The sequence below is a fragment of the Lacerta agilis genome, chromosome 2, assembly GCF_009819535.1.
Source record: "Lacerta agilis isolate rLacAgi1 chromosome 2, rLacAgi1.pri, whole genome shotgun sequence".
NCBI lineage: Eukaryota > Metazoa > Chordata > Lepidosauria > Squamata > Lacertidae > Lacerta > Lacerta agilis.
The window spans coordinates 77,164,168-77,183,613 of record NC_046313.1 but is presented as its reverse complement, the minus strand read 5'-3'; the positions used below and the strand labels follow the sequence as shown (position 1 = coordinate 77,183,613).

The window sequence follows — 19,446 nt, the reverse complement described above, 5'->3', positions numbered from 1 at the left end:
CTTGGAAGCCTGTATTACCACCCACAACAGTTATGTGGAGGAGCCCCTTTGGGGATTTCTAGCTTGTTGGACACTGTACCCGTTGATGTGCAGAGTGACACCCCTTCCAGTGTTGCTAGCTTTCAAGAATTTTAAATACGATGATTTTATGTTCTATTAGAACCAAAATGTTATCATATCATGGGCAGATATATGTTGGTGTGCACAAAAAGAGCCAGTGCGGTATAGCCTATGACATGTTTGTATGAGCCTTCTGAATCCAGGTTCAAATCGCCACTCAGATATGAAGTTCACTGGGTCCTTGAGCAAGCCATATATATCTCAGGCAGTCCTAACATGCAGGTGCTTTGCTGGGAAATGCTAAAATGGGAACTCCCTGGACAAAAGGTGGATAGACCATAATAAAGTATAACTACTGATATCCTGTATATATTAGACAGGGAAGTTCTATTGTGGTGCCTCATTTATCATTCCACAATGTCAAATTACAATGTTGGGTATAACTGTATCCATAGTGGCTAAAATACCTCTCAGGTATTTTTTGTTGCCGCCCATTGTCTTTAACTGTTTCTGTGTATGTTTCACAACAGCTCTTTCTTCATCGGTGTCATATACCATTATGGTCTGGTGCCCATGTAGCAGTGCAGACCTTCATTGCACCTCTGGGTCACCTTGCAACCACAAGAACAGTGTAACAGCGGTCATAGTGACCCTTCCCAAACATACCTTGGCCATAGTATTAAGCTATTAAAGAGCTAGGTGTTTTATTGGTATTCATGTGCTTTCTGATGGCTTTCCCACAACAGATAGCGAGCACCAGTTCTGTCGAATCCATGCCAGGAACAGATGGTAGCAGCACATCTGGAGGGGTAAGCGATTGCAAGGAAGATGCCTCATTAAATCAAATGTTCAGATGTTTTGTTTTGGTGAGAGGGGAGAGAGGGGGGGAGCAGGCCCATTCCAGACATGGTCATGCATTAGCCTATATTCTCTATTTGAATTTTATTTACTTGAACTGTGTCTTTTTACCATTAGTGAAAATTGCTCCTGACCTTTTCTAATGTAAAACTTTTAACACTTACCTCACTTCTGAAACACGAGTCCATATGCAGACTGAGCTAGCTTCCTTTGAATGCTGTTGGAAAAGAAATCGTTGTCTTCTATTTCAAAGCGAGTAGGACTCCTGAAGCTAGCACAAAATAAGCCATTGCTACTTGACATACCGTATATGTTCCCCTAAGTCTGAGCTGAAGACTAGAAAGATAAGCTCGTCCATTCTGTATTTCACTAGAAGTCTTTGAATTATCAGCAGAAACGCTTTACTTTCAGCAGCTGGGAAAGGCACAGTAATTTCCCCCCTAATGATGGTTTTCAGTGTAAGCACTGCAAATCATGGCCCCCATCCATAATATGCCACAGATGTCTTTTATTAGGAAACAAGTGTCTTAGGTCTGGTTCGGATGTTCACCAGTTAAGATATCAGATAGTGCTTCTTTTACATGAAAAGCTGCCGCTCTAGGCTAAACTGCTTTAATTCAGTGTGCTGTACTTGGCATTCTTTATAATTAGGGCTTTCACCTGATGAAAGAAATTGTAGCCAATTAATCAGATGAGTTTCAGTCTAGTAAGATTGGTTGATTAAATCTGTGTAAATTTGCATATGAATAGTAATGCTGGGGGGGCATATCTGTCTTGTTTTTCCAATGTCACACTCATATGACATCATCTTAGAAGAGGCATCCTTCGAGAGAGAGCAGGAGGTGGAGTCCCCTTTCTGAGATGGTGTCTGTCACCTACAGTTTTTGGAAGCACTTGTATTTAAACCTTTTTCCATTTTAAAAATCTGCTGCCTGCTTAAATGAAGGGCACATTTTTAGGCACTCAAATGGTAATTGGGTATATTCACTGATTACGTACTGCAGTTTAGCTTGCTTCAGTTACCCCATAGTATTCTCAAGCTCAAAATGTCTTGTTGTAAACGAGCGTTCACTCCAGAGATTCATACAGGCCATTTGACTAGGCCCACTAATTTCAGTGGTCTACCCTGAAAGGAATTGAGTTAAATACCACCCATAATAAAGTGTGTGTGGCATGTTATCTGCAATGTGTGCTGCCAGAATAATTTCCGATGAGGTTTTGAAGAAAGAGACCATGTGGCTGAAATTGAGGGGGGGGGGTTCCATGCCACAGTCCACAAGACCATTATGCTATGTAACTCAATGGAAGGGGTAGTCATTGTGGTACCCTCCAGAACTCTGTCTCCTATTCTCCTCAGTCAGCATAGCTAATGGGAGTTGTAGTCTAGCAACACCTGGAGACATAGTTCCAGGCCCTTCAGAAAACCCAACATGCAATACCTTTCTTAGAAAATCTGCATTTGCTGTCCATCTACTACCAAACCAGGTTCTAGATCCTTGCATTACTTAACAGAGCCCTGAAAAACCTGGGTCCTGGATTGCCTAAACCCTTATAACCTAACTCAGTCATTGAGATCATCTGTAGAAGCATCATTGGTCATCCAAGTTGGGACGGTGCTCATCTAACAAAAAGAAACTGAGCCTTTAGTATTGTTGGCCCAGTCCTGTGAAATGCTCTGCTAATAGAGCATCAGCGGGTGCCTTCTGTTTCAACCTTTAAACTGAGAACTTCTCTATGCTATCCTATTTCCATAGTGGTCAGTTGATGGTCTTTGATTTTAAAAATTTACATGTTTTTATTAGAGGTAGTTGCTGTTGCAAACTGCTTTGATTTTTTTAAATGATCCAGCAGTGTGTGTGTGTGTGTGTGTAATTTGGGCTGGGAAACAGCATACTCTGTTTGCCATTCAACAATTGGAGATGCTGCACAACTGCCTGGCATTTTCATAAAAGGCTTGGTGGACAACTGTAGGGACATGGCAACTTAATTTCTTGGTTGGGATTTGTTGCAACTGCTCTAAATAGTAACAGCAATCCCAGCAGTTATTGAATGACAGCTGGTGGCGATGGTAAATCGCTGTTACATCTGATGTTTGCCAGGGCTTGGCTGCTTGCTTTGGTATGGGAGAGGAGGAAATGCATAAATGCCATGGGGAGTTTTTTTTGCCATGGGGAATTCTTTGGGTCTTGCTGTGAACAGTGGTCATGGTTACTTTTTATATTAATGTACAATATTATTATAAGCATCAGTTATGTTTTTTGAACTACAAAAACATTAAAGAAGATAGCAGCTTTATATATTTTGCATTATAACATTTCTATACTTAATCTCAATTGTGTTACCCATTTAAATCTTTGTTGGTTTTTTTAAAAAAAATCTGTATATTTTGCTTACAGTAGACATGCTGCTTTTTCATAAAAAATCCAAATGGCTTCTCTGTTTAAAAGGAATGCCACTTAAAGCTTGCAGTAAAAGTTGAAATCAAGATTCATATTTATACATTTGTGTGTGAATCTTTCTTCTAGCGCTTGAAAAGCACCCATCAACGGCTAGCTGGATTGTGCCATCCAAGAGCTTCTGTGTTAAGCACAGCCTTTTCCCTCTCCTTAAGTCTTTATACAGCTGAACCACTTGGTGGTGGTGATAGGCAGCAAACTAGAAGCTGCCTTCTTTTTTCTGCCCAGCTTCCTAAATAAATGCTTCAGACATTGCTATATGGCCAGTATTAATTAAGAAAGCTATACCAGATAGTTAAAATTGTCGGGTGGGGTATTCAAATGATGTAAAATACATTAGTAAATACTGCACAGTGGTTTTGCATCCCTAATAATAATAATAATAATAATAATAATAATAATAATAAATATCCTGGGGGAAGCTGAATTGGGTTCTGACGACATTTGCCCAATTCATTTCTGTGGGATTGTTTTGGCAGTTAAGGAGGGCTGAGACCCGTTCACTGCATACAGAGTTGTTGGGGAATGTAGGAACTGGCAAGGCATTTCTTTCTCTCAGTGTTATTTGCAGGGCTCTCTAATAGATGTTGCACCTGATAAAGTACAGCTTGGTGGAAATCCCTAGCACTAAGGCTGAGGCAAATCACAGGCCCCAGTGACAGGAAAGGTGCAAATTGGTGGTGGTGTAGTCTGAGCCTGTATGATCGGCAACACAATGCTACCTTGGTGTGGAATGGCCCTTTATTTGTTTCAAAAGCTTTTGTGTACAGTGGTACCTCGGGTTACATACGCTTCAGGTTACATGCTCTGCTAACCCAGAAATAATGCTTCAGGTTAAGAACTTTGCTTCAGGATAAGAACAGAAATCGTTCTCTGGCGGCGCAGCGACAGTGGGAGGTCCCATTAGCTAAAGTGGTGCTTCAGGTTAAGAACAGTTTCAGGTTAAGAACGGACCTCTGGAACGAATTAAGTACGTAACCAGAGGTACCACTGTACACCTGAAATAAATGTCATCATTAGCTAATATTCGGGACACTTGTATTTGTTAGTTGCTATAGTAATTGAGAGCTTCTTTACAACCAAGTGACATACTGAAACGGCCTCTGATTGTGTGGTTTGTAATGTGAGCAGAAAAGGCAGTGCATGGAAGACTGTTAGGGTAAAGGTAAAGGGACCCCTGACCATTAGGTCCAGTCGCGGACGACTCTGGGGTTGCGGCGCTCATCTCGCTTTATTGGCCAAAGGAGCTGGCATACCGCTTCCGGGTCATGTGGCCAGCATGACTAAGCTGCTTCTGGCGAACCAGAGCAGCGCATGGAAATGCCGTTTACCTTCCCGCTGGAAGACTGTTAGCAAACCTATAATGGACTCCATAAAGTTTAATTACAGGCTATACCTATACCTTTAAAAAATGATCTTTGTGCACTTTGGGGCAAGAAATGAATGTTAATATAAATTAAACAACTTCTCTGAAATGAATCATATGCTCGGTTCTGAACTGGGTGGTGTTACAGTTGCTGCTTTGCTTGTAAGCGATGGGATTGAACGATTAAAATCTGCTCATGCACACGTACTTGGCAGGCTGAGGTTCTTGGCTGTGCATGCAGCCTAGTTGTTTCCACTTTGCTCCTTCCCAGTGAGACCAGGTAAACAAATCAGGAAAGGAATTCCTGAATGCTATGTCCAAATGCAGGATCGTAATTTGTTTCATCCTAACAGATTATGATTTGTAGCCATTCTGAAACCATGACCAGTTGCTGGCTTTCCAATATGCTTGAAATTCTCCTGACATCTGCCTGTAACTGCCTGGGAAGGGCTGCATTCTTCCTTTTGAGTAGTTGTCTCAGATTCTTCAGACAAAGAAGTCTCGCTCAAAATATACATCCTTGCAGGTAGTTTACTTGCATGTTGCTTGCACAGCAGGAAATACTTTCTGAGGGAGAAGGCAGCTCACATATCAGGAAGGGTAAAGAGACCTTGAGCATGCAAATAATAGAATTCTTAGAAAATCTATAATTCTTAACTAAACAGTGTTATTTCAACCCTTGTTAGAGGCTTTTAAAATAGCTGGTCTAGCCATCATTCCAAATGTCTAGAGCTGTTTGGCTGTGAAAGTTTTATTGGCCCAAAACAACTGGCAAAACTTGAGTTAAGGTATATCTGGCACTCTAAATGCAACTCTGCTAACCACGTGTGTTAAAATCTCAACATTATAGATACCGAACTTTAAAATAATAATGATAATACACTTGTGGGACTCAAGATGCTGGTTCACTGGTTCGAAGTCACATTGTTTAACATTTACATTTTATTTTTTCATCCCAGCCTGAGTGTTGCAGAAAATCTTCCAAATCAAAGAGAGAAAAGGAGAAGCAAGCTTGCAAAAGCTGCAGTGAAAGCTTCAACTCCATTACAAAAAGACGTCACCATTGCAAGCAATGTGGGGCAGTGAGTATTGGAGTGAAAATTATATGTATGTGCATTGTTACTCATTTGGAACAAGCTAGGTTTTCTTTATAAAATTCGGGCGGGGGGGGGGGGGAGAATATCATCTTCTCAAGTATTATACTGTCCTTCAGTTCCCAAGACTGTCTGCATAAGTAGACTGATTTACCCCTTTCCATGTTTTTATCTTCTGGTATGCCATGCTCCTTAACAATGGGGAAATCAGGATCAAAAAGCATCTGGATGGAGCTCTTAGGACAAATTTCACACCATTTCTAAATAAGAAAAAAAGTTCTTTCCTTTTTAAACATAGATACTTCAAATTAAATTGTGTTGAAATCCAGTGAAACTTTAATCCAAGGTTTATTGATTTCATTGAAATTTGTTTTCAGTTTTTTCCAATCACAGCCATTTTGCCCATGTTTTGCTTAATTTAACATGAATCATCCAAACATTAAAACTTGTCATTATTTAAAGTCGCAGATTATCTTTCTCATCTAAAAGAACCCAGTGTCAGATTTACCTCTCATTGATAAATAATCAACCCCAACTTTTAGATAGCTTTGTTCCTTAAGCACTTACATTCTAATATAACAACAACAATAGTTTTAATAATTTTAATATTTTTACCCCACCCATCTGACTCGGTTGCCCCAGCCACTCTGAGCAGCTTCCAACATATATAAAAGCATAATAAGTCATTAAATATTAAATACATTCCCTATACAGAGCTGCCTTCAGATGTCTTATAATAGTTACTTATGTACTTGTCATCTGATTAGAGGGCATTCCACAGGGCGCCACTACCGAGAAGGCCCTCTGCCTGGTTCCCTGTAACCTCACTTCTCTCAGTGAGGGAACCGCCAGAAGGCCATTGTAGCTAGATCTCAGTGTTCGAGTTAAACAATGGGGGTGGAGACACTCCTTCAGGTGTACAGGGCTAACGCCGTTTACAGCTTCAAAGGTCAGCACCAACACTTCTTCTGGTAATTGTGCAAATGAAGGATGCTTGGATTATCTGAGCTCAGTAGAGTAATATAAAGCAAGCTAATGAGGCTAAACACTCTTGTTAAATTACATTGGTGTTTACTAGGCTACGGTATGTTTGGTTTCCTTCAAATTATCTGAGTAAACCTGAACCTATCAAGACATCTAATATCTGTTGAATGACTTGGTACTAATCTAACAAGAATTTCATAGCCATTTTTGGAGAATCTATTTTATTTATCAGTAAGTTGTTTTATTTAATTATAAATAAATAAAAAACAGCAAGTCCAAAATGCTGAGTCAAAAAAGTATGTGCAACACTGCAAGCATTAGCCAGTGAGACGCAGACATGGCCTAAGAGGTGAAGCCAGGAAATGTTTTGCAACATCTGCCTCTTTCAGTACCTCTTTCCTTTCATCTAGGAACTACACACTGTTAAGAAATAGTTACAGTAATCTTAATGTATAGTTTGCTGCAACACATTCTTTACAATGTGGGAATCCATTAGAAAGGTTTTAAGATAAAATGCATACCCTCATTTTCCAGATTTTTATAGCAAATACTTCATCATAGACCATCCCATCTCTGTGTAGTGGATTCGTGGAGGTCAGGGGTGGATGAGTGAAACATACCTGTTGATAGGGCAAAAATGAACAGCTTTGTAACAGTTTTAGCTGATAATGTTTGAAATATCAGCGGTTTCCATGCCTATTTCAGCCAGAGTTTAAAATCTCATACTTTTTGAATCACAACTACGTTGCCAGCTTTGCTGTATAGATATTTTCCTTTTTCCTTTTTTATTATTAAAAAAAAACTACTTTCTTGATATGCAGTTCAAAGATTAGCAATGTGCATGCTTCTAGAAAAAGAAAATGCATATATTTTCATATTCCTCTTTTCAGGTCTTGCTTATTGAAAGAGCACAATACTTCTCAAGCAACTTTGAATAATTGGGAATATGTTGTTCTTTCCCTTGATTTGCAGAACAACAGAGATTCTTAAAATAGAGAGTTTCCCTGACCCCATTTATATATCTCATTTTGGATGGTGACCATCTTTATTTCCATTCTTTTGTTTTGAAATCGAAACCTCTCCATCTTTTGGCATCTGTTTGTTTGGTTCATTGTGAGATAGAGACGTTATCAGTTCACCATTCTCCTGATGAGCATTTCATTTTCTTACATGCTATTTGTCCTCAGGAGTACCTGCAATTACAAAGCAAACATTATGTCACTCTTCCTTGATGACTAGATTAATTGGATTGAATATAGGAGCAAGCCATTTGCTCAACCGCTTAGCTATCCCTCTTCAGTATGAATTACCAATTGTAGTGCAGAATTGAAGCAAATAGGCTTGAGGTGCTGGCAGTGCCCAAGAGAAGCAGAGACCAATTCAGAGGCAATGGTGATGGAAGGGAAAGAGTCTAGAGAGTCCATGGATCTCATGAGGCTTATGGGCCGTCTCTTTAAGAAGAGTACTCTAGAGAATATTGCTAGGAAACTGATCTTACTAAATGGGAAATCCCAACATGTTTAGTTAACTAGTGGCCAAAATTGTGGAAACCTTTTGGGAAAAGTGTATTTACGAGGTTTGATGGCTCATAACACCTGATTGGCTCTCTAAAAACTCATGCTCATTGGCTACATTCAAATGAAGGAAAGCTACTACATGTCAGCCTAAGCCAGTTGTGCTTCCTTTTTCTGGTTATTTGGCTATAGCTTTTGATAATACAGATAATTGAACAAACTTTGTTGCATTACATTCTTCATTAAATTATCTTTCCATTGATATATAATTTTATGGTATTGTTCCCTCAAAAAGTGGTGTTAGGAGCCATCAAACCTCAGAAATATAGGTGGGTAGCCGTGTTGGTCTGCCATAGTCAAAACAAAATAAAAAAAATTCTTTCCAGTAGCACCTTAGAGACCAACTAAGTTTGTTCTAGGTATGAGCTTTCGTGTGCATGCACACTTCTTCAGATACACTGAAACGGAAGTCTGGTCTCTAAGGTGCTACTCGAAATAATTTTTTTATTTTGTCTCAGAAATATAATTTTTCCTAAAGACCATGCCACTAGTGTACATTGCATGGTCTTGCTCCCAGATATAAGCCGGCTAAATGAGTCCCTAATTACCAACTACTGCAACTAAAAGATGGTAGATTTGCCTTTCTCTTTTGTTAATCAAAACTCACTGAGTTTTATATGTTAGCCTATACCAAGGGTGAGGAGCCTAATCTGTATTTGGGCCTTGGGACTCTCCTATGGCCATTCCTCCTACACAGGCCATACCCCTCGTTGCTCACCCTGCTCACTTGGCCCCCTTGGATGCTTTTCCCTGGCAGGATTGGGTCCCTAAACTGCAATGATGCCTCTTGCTTGTCTGGATGGAGAGCAGAGATGTGTGTTTGTAGATAGAAACATCTGATATCTGCATGTAGCCAGCTGTACAAAGGCAGGAGTCACACCCATTGCTCCACCTTTTTCCTCTCTGGCCCTGCCCACCACTGACATAGCTCCCAGAAGATTCTCCACCCCTGCCATATAGCTATCCAATTCCCATCTAATGAATGACATCCTGTATTTCTCCCAGAAAATTCTCCAGAAAATTCACAAGCTCTGATGAGGTTTGATTTTCAAGCACGTATGTAGGCTGAATATATAGAGACATTTATGACCTGGGGAAGAAACCCGCTTATTGCCAGTATCCACATATATTTTTGTACAAGATAAAGTGTTATTCAGCTGATATGCCAGATTCCTATCCAAAATCATAGTTAGACTTTATTTCAGCCTTTCGTGTTCACTCATTTCAAAGTACTGTACTAACTTCAATTCATTCTGGACATTCTATTGATAAGAGAACGTGCTTTGGGAAAGTTTAGCTCCACCCTTGTTATAGGATCTAAATAGGGTATGATGAGCTTTCACAAATAATTTACGTATCACATTTTTCATGCATTCTATGCTTAGAAATTATTGAGGTATAATCTTCCCCTGCATCCTGCAGCCATATGCTAGGTCAGTGCATTAATTGTAATCTATTTTATCAAGCATTACGTTTTGGATCTAGCTGCAAGTCTGTGTTCCAGACATGAAAGGCCATTACCTAAAAGGAAGCTTTCAGTTAATGCCTTACCAGTATGAGAGTCAGTTAAGTGTGTCAAGACATACTGTCTTATGGATTATCAATGCTCCAGTCACTCACAGTCCTGTACAAAATAGACTGCTGTTACTGCACCCAAAATAGCAGTATCAGAATGGTTTGTACGACTGTCATCGTGTCTCTACAGCAATAATAGTTCTAAAAAAACCCACAACAGAAATATCTCTCTGGGGTGCTTCCTGTTCCTTGCTGCTGTTCCTGTTTCAAGTAGTGTTCGGAAGAATCCTGTGAAAAAGCAGCTCGTTATTTACCCATCAGTTTGCAGATGTAAATTCTTATGTCCAAGTACCTTCTCTCTCATGGTTTCCTGCATTGTTGAATTTTTGTTGCTTTGAAAAGAATGATTTGCTAATTGTTGCTCTGCTGTTTGGAAAAATTTCCAACAAATAAATATGGATGCCCTTACTTGTTCAAGTTCAACGTGGCCAAAATGATTGAAGTGCTGAATTTCTACCTCTCCCCTGCATGATGCAGAACTTCAGCTGGTGTAAACAAGATGTCATGTTTATCAAGCAGCAATTAGCACCCTTTCATTAATGGGGTTCTTATAAATTTATATTTAGATGGGCTTCTAGGAACCCTGATAAAAAAATTATCCAGTGTAAAATGCTTTTTATAACACTGAACAGGAAGGCAAACCCATATAGGGTGGCCTTGTTACCCCCCCCCCCCAATTGTAGGTAGAGTTTTAACAAATAGCATGGAATAGCAAAATCATTCTCTAGTGCCAAGCAGGTGGGAAGTAATCATAACTTGGACATAATACCTGAAATTCCTGTGTTATTATCATTCAAAATCATTGCTTTTGGGAACAGGAACCAAAGTGGTTCTAATTTTAAAGGAGTTTTTTGTTGTTGATGATGTTGTTTCTAGTAATGATTTAAGAATAAAGTCCTGTGCTTTTTCATCCAGGTTATCTGTGCAAAATGCTCTGAATTTAAAACACTTGCTGATAACAGCCGCCACAACCGAGTGTGTAAAGAATGTTTTCAACTGCCGTCAGCAATCCCGTGTGTCTTGGGCAATGAAGGTGCAGGAGAACAAAAGAAAAAAATGGCAACAGAGGTATATTTTGTCATATTAACACCTAAAACGACTAGTTACCTCAGCAGAAGCATACCTTTCATTGTTAAAATCATTTCATGGTCTCGCCTCACAATACTTAAACATTCAGAAATCCATCATTTATTACATATACCTTACCAGAGGGCCATTTTCATGGTTCCTGCTGCATTATGTCTTTCAGTCCTTTCAATTTTATTTTATATGCACCTTCTTTCTCCCTGCACAGAACCCACTCCTGTGCACATAATTTTCAGCCATTGTTGCTTTCAGCATGAACAGGGGGGGTTGCACATTATGGAATGAAGCCCAGTTCTCAAGAGCAGAGCTGTAGATGTATAATGAAATTGTTTTATGTTAGAGCAGTTATGAACTGACACTTGCACATTAGAGAATTCTGCCTTCTGAAATCTTCCTTTCCTTTAAAATGTGGATTGTGTGGATACATGAGAGTAACAAAAACAAAAAAAGGCAATAGCAGCTGCTATATTAATAATTGGTTTGGCACAGCAGACAAGGTGTTGTGCTAGGATGTGGAACTTGAAGATTTCGATCCAAGCTAAGCATTTAAACCTATGCCAAGGCTTGTTCTGTGTGTGGCAGTTGCCCTTTCACTTTTAGCTATATGGCCATACACAGGGAGAGATGTGTGTCAGCATGCATCAAGGATAAGGACTGTAAACACTGAGCATGCAAGTCATTGATAATATAAAGTTGTGCTTAAAAAATTAGAATAAATTCTCAGTGCAAGGAGGTACACAAGGTTTTAATAGATGCAAGGAACATAAACCTGATGAGTGTACCAGCAGCACTGATTATATATTTTGTATCTGAAGAAGTGTGCATGCACATGAAAGCTCATACCAATAACAAACTTAGTTGGTCTCTAAGGTGCTACTGGAAGGATTTTTTGATTTTATATTTTGTTTTGACTATTGCAGACCTACACGGCTACCTACGTACCTGTAACTATGTATAATTTGTAGTGCTTCCTCTTCCGCTCCCTTCAGAATTAGTTTTTCTGCCCAAATTGTTCTGTTCTATTGTAGTTCTTTTATATTCTGCGGAGTCCCTCAGACGGTTGGATGGCACCTTGTACGCCTCCTTCCAGCAACTCCTGCGGCTAAGCTGGTGCCAGACATATTGCTCTGGACCACATCAGCAAGGCTGAGAGAGGGGACTTGTCATCTGGGCAGCTCGGGACTTCCATACACATAATAATTTATTATTTATACCCCGCCCATCTGGCTGGGTTTCCCCAACTACTCTGGGCGGCTTCCAACAGAATATTAAAATACAGTAGTCTATCGAACATTAAAAGCTTCCCTAAACAGGGCTGCCTTCAGATATCTTCTAAAAGTCTGGTAGTTGTTCTTCTCTTTGACATCTGGTTCGCCAGAAGCGGCTTAGTCATGCTGGTCACATGACCCAGAAGCTGTAGGCCAGCTTCCTCAGCCAGCAAAGCAGGATGAGCGCCGCAACCCCAGAGTCATCCGCGACTAGACCTAATTGTCAGGGGTCCCTTTACCTTTTACCAACACTTTGAATTGTGCCTGGAAACGTACTGGGAGCCAATGTAAGTCTTTCAAGACCAGATGTGGTCTCGGCAGCCGCTCCCAGTCACCAGTCTAGCTGCCGCATTCTGGATTAGTTGTAGTTTCTGGGTCACCTTCAAAGGTAGCCCCACATAGAGCTCATTGCAGTAGTCCAAGTGAGAGATAACCTTATATTTACTAATACAGTACTGCTGACTTATTTTTGCTTCTCTAATCCCCATCCATAGCTTTCACTGCAGATCAGACCTCCCTTTGCTCCTATCAAATGACTTAACCTGCCATGGAGAAAGAATAAAAGTCTTGGCAATCCACCAGCCAGAAGCAACCTGGCATGGAGGGAAGCCCCACTGCCTCACCCTCCCAGCAGCAGCAGCACTTCTGCTTACTGGAACTGCCTGGGGGTTGGGGCAGGGCAGGGACAAGGTTGAGGCTTCAGGGGCACCCCAGTGGAGCCAATCTAGTGTTCCCATTGTTGAACCTATGCAGCTCTGACCTCTCTGTTCCATCCCTGCACCATCTCAGAAGCAGCATCAGCACCACGGTTGGGAGGGCAGCAACACCCCACTATATGTTGCTGCTGGTAACTTAAAAGTTTGGCTCCTGTTAGTAACTTGAAGTTTGGTGGTTTCAGCAACAAGAGGCAAAGAGAATATATGGACCCACCAAATGGCTTTAATAACCTTCCTTACTCTTCTTCTCGGAAATATGCTCCTCGTAATGCTGTTGCAGAGGAACTGTAATGGGGGAATCGTTGCCCCAAATCCAAGTTTTTGGATAATTCTAAAAGCCATGCAAATGCTTAAAGTACAGTGAAATATGACCTGCTCTCTCAAGCAGGGCAGCATACTGTTCACATTCAGGAGAATGGAAGTTCTTCTCCTTAATAGGGTTAGGCATTTAGCTCTGTTCTAAGTCTTAGAGATTCAGGTAAAACACACAAGGGAATAGCACAGAACGCAGCCTAATCTGGGCTGCTGCCTTGTACTATGAAGTAATGGATGGACGTCTTTGGGTTACATCCAAGGAAATTCTCCTAGGATTAGGGGTTCAAGTGTTTCCCCTGAATTAATATTTCATGAACTCAGTGGCTCTTCGAGGATTTGCCTTTTTCCTGATCTATTAGCAGATGTGTAGTTTCTCTGGAGATTTGTTATACAAAACGTATAACAGTGTTTCCATTCCTAGAGGCTCTTCTGCTTTTTGATATTTGGTTCTGGGGAAATTATTGATTTAATTCACCACTACCATCACCATTTGCATATCACAGAATAGGATTTTCTTTTTTTCTAAAGACTCCAGTGAAGTCAGTGGCAGGACACCAAACCCTCTTGCCATTTGCAGTTTGCAGAACATAGCGCTTCTATTATTTCTAATGGTTTTTCTTCAGTGGTATTTTTCCATCTCATGTGTTCTCATTCAGCCCACCCTTGTCTCGTGCCTGTTCACATAGCCAATGCAAGGATTTGTAGACTGTAAATTTCACACAGGAGATGCCACAGTTTAAGCTTTAAAAAAAGTACATCTTACTAAGGGGAGCAGAGCATATCCAACTCCTCACAGTTCTGTTTGCATGCTAAGGCGCAAACTGAAAGTTGTCAGCACCTGACACTCGGGCAAATGCTGCTATTAGATGATGCAGTCTCACAAAAACCATCCCTGTGCAAGACCTATTGAAACAAATAGGAGTTTTGCCCTTGCATTTTGTTATGACAGTCACACACACACACACACACACACGCACACATTAATTAATTAATTCTGTTTTACAATTTAGAATGTTTATTTAAACAAACTTAAAATAACAAAAACTTCCTTTCCTCTCTTTCCATGGTTCATTTTGCATATTTTATATAAACTAAACCATTCAGTATTCCATTATTAAAGGTAAAGGACCCCTGACAGTTAAGTCCAGTCGCAAACGACTCTGGGGTTGCGACGCTCATCTCGCTTTACTGGCCGAGGGAGCCAGCGTTTGTCCCCAGACTGTTTTTCTGGGTCGTGTGGCCAGCATGACTAAGCCACTTTTGGCGAAACCAGAGAGGCGCACGGAAATGCCATTTACCTTCCCGCCGGAGTAGATACCTATTTATCTACTTGCACTTTGATGTGCTTTCGAACTGCTAGGATGGCAGGAGCTGGGACCGAACAACGGGAACTCACCCCGTCGTGGGGATTCAAACCACCGACCTTCCGCTCGGCAAGCCCTAGGCTCAGTGGTTTAGACCACAGCATCACCCGCGTCCTGATTGCATTATTACATCCATCAAAACTTATTTATATTGTTGAATTTATATTAATGTTGCCAATGTTTTCAAGTGTACACAATTTTCCCCAATATATTCAATAAACATTTTCCAATCTTCTTTAAACCTATTTTCTTCTTGTTTTCTTACTCTGTTTGTTAGGTCCGCAAGGTGTGCATATTCCATAAGTTTAAGTTCCTATTCTTCTTTAGTTGGGACCTCACTCGTCTGCTATTTTGGGGCTAACAAAACACGGACTGCATAAATAACCTTTTTTTGACACATGGGAATTTCAGTCTGAATTATCCCCAACAGAAAGGAGTCTGGTTATTTTTGGGAAATGTTTTTAAACATTTCCCCCCTCAATTCATTATAAATTATTTCCCAGTACTATTTTACCCTTTTACAGGTCCATGGTCTTAACAATACTAAGTTTTGTTTGCTCACAAATTAATGAAAGTCATATATTATGGAAAGAGGAGATGAATGGAAATCTCAGCATTACAGACTTCAAAGATGTCTGGCATCTCTGAAACAGCAGTGTTATGCTCTGCCTGGCAGCAATCCTATGAATACTTGCCTGGAAGGAAGTCCCACTAAGCACTGTGTGTTACTTCATAATAAATATACATCGGATTTGGCTGTTCTCACTGATTTGGAGTGGATTTTTTTAAAAAAAAAATCTCCTCCCTAAATAATAATTTAAAAACCCTGGAGATTTTATTTATCCTTGCAGCAGCACTGCGCTGTGACTCTATTCACTTGTGCTGAAGCAGCTTCCTAATTAATTTTCATTCTCCTTCCAGCCTACTTTACGTATGAAAGTAGCTGTATCATCTTAATTGCTGTTCTCAACTTTGACTGTGGAAGTGGGGTTTTCAGCTTAACGTTCTCTAAAAACAGTTCAGCACCTATGTGCGAGTCTTTTAATCCTGATTGTATGTAATGATGATTAAACCTCTGTATGCTTAAGGATTAATACCTTGGTAATCACACTTCTGCTCCCATGGACCATTCATGAACAAATATTTGAACATAAACCAATAAACCATTAAGGTGCATAATAAATTGTACAGTAAATGCCTTCAGCACAAGCGCATGAATAAACACTGCTTGATTTGTTTGTTATATATAGAAGCAAAGCGTTTTGGGAGCAGAAAGCAGCCTTTTCAGCAGTCACCTCCTGTTCCAAGAAAAAGGAAAGACTTGGTGTAAAGTTTGGGTCACCATCCCTAAGGCTGAACCTCTCGTCTTATATCTACAAGGAGGCAGTCAGGTAAAAAGTAGAGCATCTTACATAGCAGTTAAAAATATATATTAAACCTGTCATACTGAGAAATGGTCTGGAACAGTTATTCCTAAGCTGTGTGCCAGGGCTTGTGAGCGTGTTGTGTGAGAACTGTACAGGTTCAGGAAACTAATGGATTAATTTGTAGGCTTTTGTACATCCCACTGAGGCTGACTGCCACTGTTGATCCAGCACTCTGCCCTTTTCCTTTCTTCAGTCAGCTTCCTCTGGGGAGAATTAGCTACCCTCTAGGGAGGCAGCTCATTGTACCTTTTACTGTAAGCGCAGATAACTCTTACACTTCTTCAGCAGAGCAAGTACCCCCAATTTTAATTTGTAGGGGGAAGTGTGCTCTGATATCAGATGATTTGGATAGAAGGATTTGGCTTCCTTTCAATAACAGAATGTCTTGCAAGCATTCAGAGAAAGCATTCTCGTCCTTTTGAAATGATAAATGAACTTCTTGCTTTCATCAAAAAGGTGTACAACTATGATAATTATTTACCCCACCCCCATTTTTAAGAGATGCATTTCCCCCCACCAAAAAATGAAGACTTCAAAGGGTTTATTGAGCTTTGAAAAGCATTCATCCTCCCCAAAGATAAAAATCACAAGGCAGAGGCAGTAAGACCGCATGCCTTTAAATCTTCATTTGATTTATGAAGCTCAGCGTTCTGACAGCATTAGATCTGTGCACTTGCAGAAGTGCTGAGAATGTGTTTTGATAATGCATGAGACAAGTAGATTTCCTCAGCTCGGGCATACTTACAACTAAATCAAATTCGCCAGATACATACAGGATTAATACAGTAATAGAAGCAATCTTCAGATCTCTCCCTGGCGTTTATACTGGGATGATAAAGAGGAGCAATATGTTGACTGACAGAATATGTAGAAAAATTGCTTTCCTATCCCAATTGGGTTGAAAATCACTATGTGTGCAGTGTCAACATATGCGCATCAACAGTAGCCCCAGGAGCCAGTGAGAGCGAATAGAGAGCGAATTTGCTAATATTGTTAAGAAAGAAGAATCACAGTGGATGCCTTAAAAAGCCGAGCAGCTTGGTGCATCTCTGTGCATGAATGCTCCCTGGTGCAAAGTGGTGGTGGTTCTTCTCTGGTTATCATTCCTGCATTCCCACATGGATTTGTGAGGGAACTGCAGGGCACGTCAACTAATGCAGTCTTAACAGTAGCTGCTCTTGTAATAAAGTGAAGAAAATGTTGCTTTCTTTGAAATATGCCTCTTTGCAGAACGCTGGTGGAATGTGCGCGTAGAATCACTAGAGAGGTTGTTATTGAGAGAAGGCAATCTGGGCCTCATAACTCTTGAATCCAAACTTTGTAACATTTGTTGTGGTTTTCTTTTAAAACCCCTCAAGGCAAAACAAATACACGAGTCAACCATTTTTGTGTTTGTTTAGTTCTGTTGAAAAACAAAATGAAAACCATGAACTAGATTCTAGATTCTTTTTATTTTATTTTCTAAAAACCCAAGGCAGTTTACAAGTTAATACTATTCAAGACCAAGAAGTGCAAAGAGGCCACTGCATAGCGAAGTCTATAGTGACCACTCGCCACCCCAACTGTAGGTGGTTCAGCGATTAGGGACAGGCAAGGCATCTTTCTGAATGCAGACTGCTGTGATCTGTTGTATTTCGCAAGTAAAAATCACTGGTGTCTGAGAACATGGACAGGGAGGAGGCATCCCCTCAGGGAAGCTCTTCATCATCCCAGGAGGTTTCTGCAAAGAGGAAGATTCCTCAGAATCATCCTAGCCCTGGTCCACAACACAATAATTCAGTCATCATGATAAGATGACCTCTCACTAATAATTTCTTTAAAATAAATGCTGATAAATGCATGTGTTTTATACAGTGTTTTATCTTCAAGTACTACTCATTCCTAGAAAACTATTGAAATCGGGAAACAATGGCTATCCTCTTGAATTTTTTTCACCAGTTCACCTGTTGCCTGCTTTCTTTTTATTTCCAGCCAGTTTTTGGTTTTGACTCCTGCTTTTCTTTTGTGTGTGTTTAGGATGGACGGATTCCACGAAGCATACCCCTACCAGGATATGAAGTTGAATTTCTGCATTCTGGTGAGAAGTTTGACTCAAAACATGTTTTCAAACTCTGCCAGTCCCAACAGACTATGTATTTCAGTGCAGACGATGAAGAGTTGCAAATAAAATGGATGGATATTCTCTCCAAAGCAGCTAAAGGGGAGATTTATGATCCAAGTGAAGGAGCCAGTGAGCCCTAAAGCCTTTTTCTGGGGTCCAAGATATATTTCGGGAGCAGGGGGCTGAACTTGATAATCATGGCACTTTCAAAATCTGTATGGTTTTCTCCCCCCCCCTTTATTATTGTACATTCATCACATACAGTTCTGATTGTCTGGCATATATGTTAGATGGGAAAAGTAAGTGTAGTAATTAATGGTGTTCTTGTTGACATTGATGGAAAAGAAAAGAAGGAGCAAGCATTAATTTTTTGAGAGTAACTGCAAAAAAATCATAATTCAAGATAGCCATCTTCAAACAACCTAAAGGGCTGTCACACGGAAGATGGAGCAAGCTTGTTTTCTCCTGATCCGGAAGGTAGGACCCAAACCAATGGCTTCAAGTTACAAGAAAGGAGATTCCATCTAAACATCAGGAAGAACTTTCTGACAGCAAGAGCTGTTTGACAGTGGAACAGACTCCCACCAGACGTGGTGGACTCTCCTTCCTTGGAGGTTTTAAAGCAGAGGTTGATATATGATCTAGTTGTGATTCCTGCATTGCAGGGGGTTGGACTAGATGACCCTTGGGATCCCTTCCAACTCTACAGTTCTATGAGTCTCTTACTCCACTCCCTCACCCTGTATTTTTGTTCCTTTCAATTGCTGTTGGAGTGAAGGATATGTATAGTCCGTGCGTTACAAAAGTGCTGCCTTTAAGTTAAATGTTGTACAAGGCTTGTGGCTGGCCACTGACATGCTGTTTTCTGTCTTCTGTTTTGGGATTTTTTTTTTTTTTAATGGTCTCCTCTGTGCTGTAAGAACAACGTGATGGATCTGTTTCTTTTGGTAACTGTCCTTTCTTACAATGATTTTTTTCACTAGACAGATACTGTAGAATATGTTTGTAGAGTTTTTTGGAAGGCATTGTGGAAGACACCTTGAAATCTCAAATATCAAGTATTCCTATATATATATATATATAAATATGTTTTTGTTTTTTTACTTTTACCGACACTTTTCTTATTTCTTTATACAACCTCCTTTTTAATGTATGCAATCAAATGTTTTACACTGCAAACTGGGATGTTCCCAATAAATGGA

At 40.2% G+C, this 19,446-nt stretch overlaps 1 protein-coding gene across 2 annotated transcripts in view; it reads left to right on the top strand.

Annotated features, from left to right (window-relative positions):
* The window catches only part of FGD3 (FYVE, RhoGEF and PH domain containing 3), a 104,037-nt gene extending 85,387 nt beyond the window's left edge, over nucleotides 1-18,650 (top strand). For both annotated transcript variants that reach the window (XM_033140883.1, XM_033140882.1), the window contains exons 15-19: nucleotides 807-869; nucleotides 5,700-5,822; nucleotides 10,883-11,035; nucleotides 15,967-16,107; nucleotides 18,160-18,650. In XM_033140883.1, the coding sequence (XP_032996774.1) occupies nucleotides 807-869; nucleotides 5,700-5,822; nucleotides 10,883-11,035; nucleotides 15,967-16,107; nucleotides 18,160-18,384 (705 nt within the window). In that variant the 3' untranslated portion in view covers nucleotides 18,385-18,650. The remainder of the gene's footprint in view (nucleotides 1-806; nucleotides 870-5,699; nucleotides 5,823-10,882; nucleotides 11,036-15,966; nucleotides 16,108-18,159) is intronic.
* The last annotated feature ends 796 nt before the right edge of the window (nucleotides 18,651-19,446 follow it).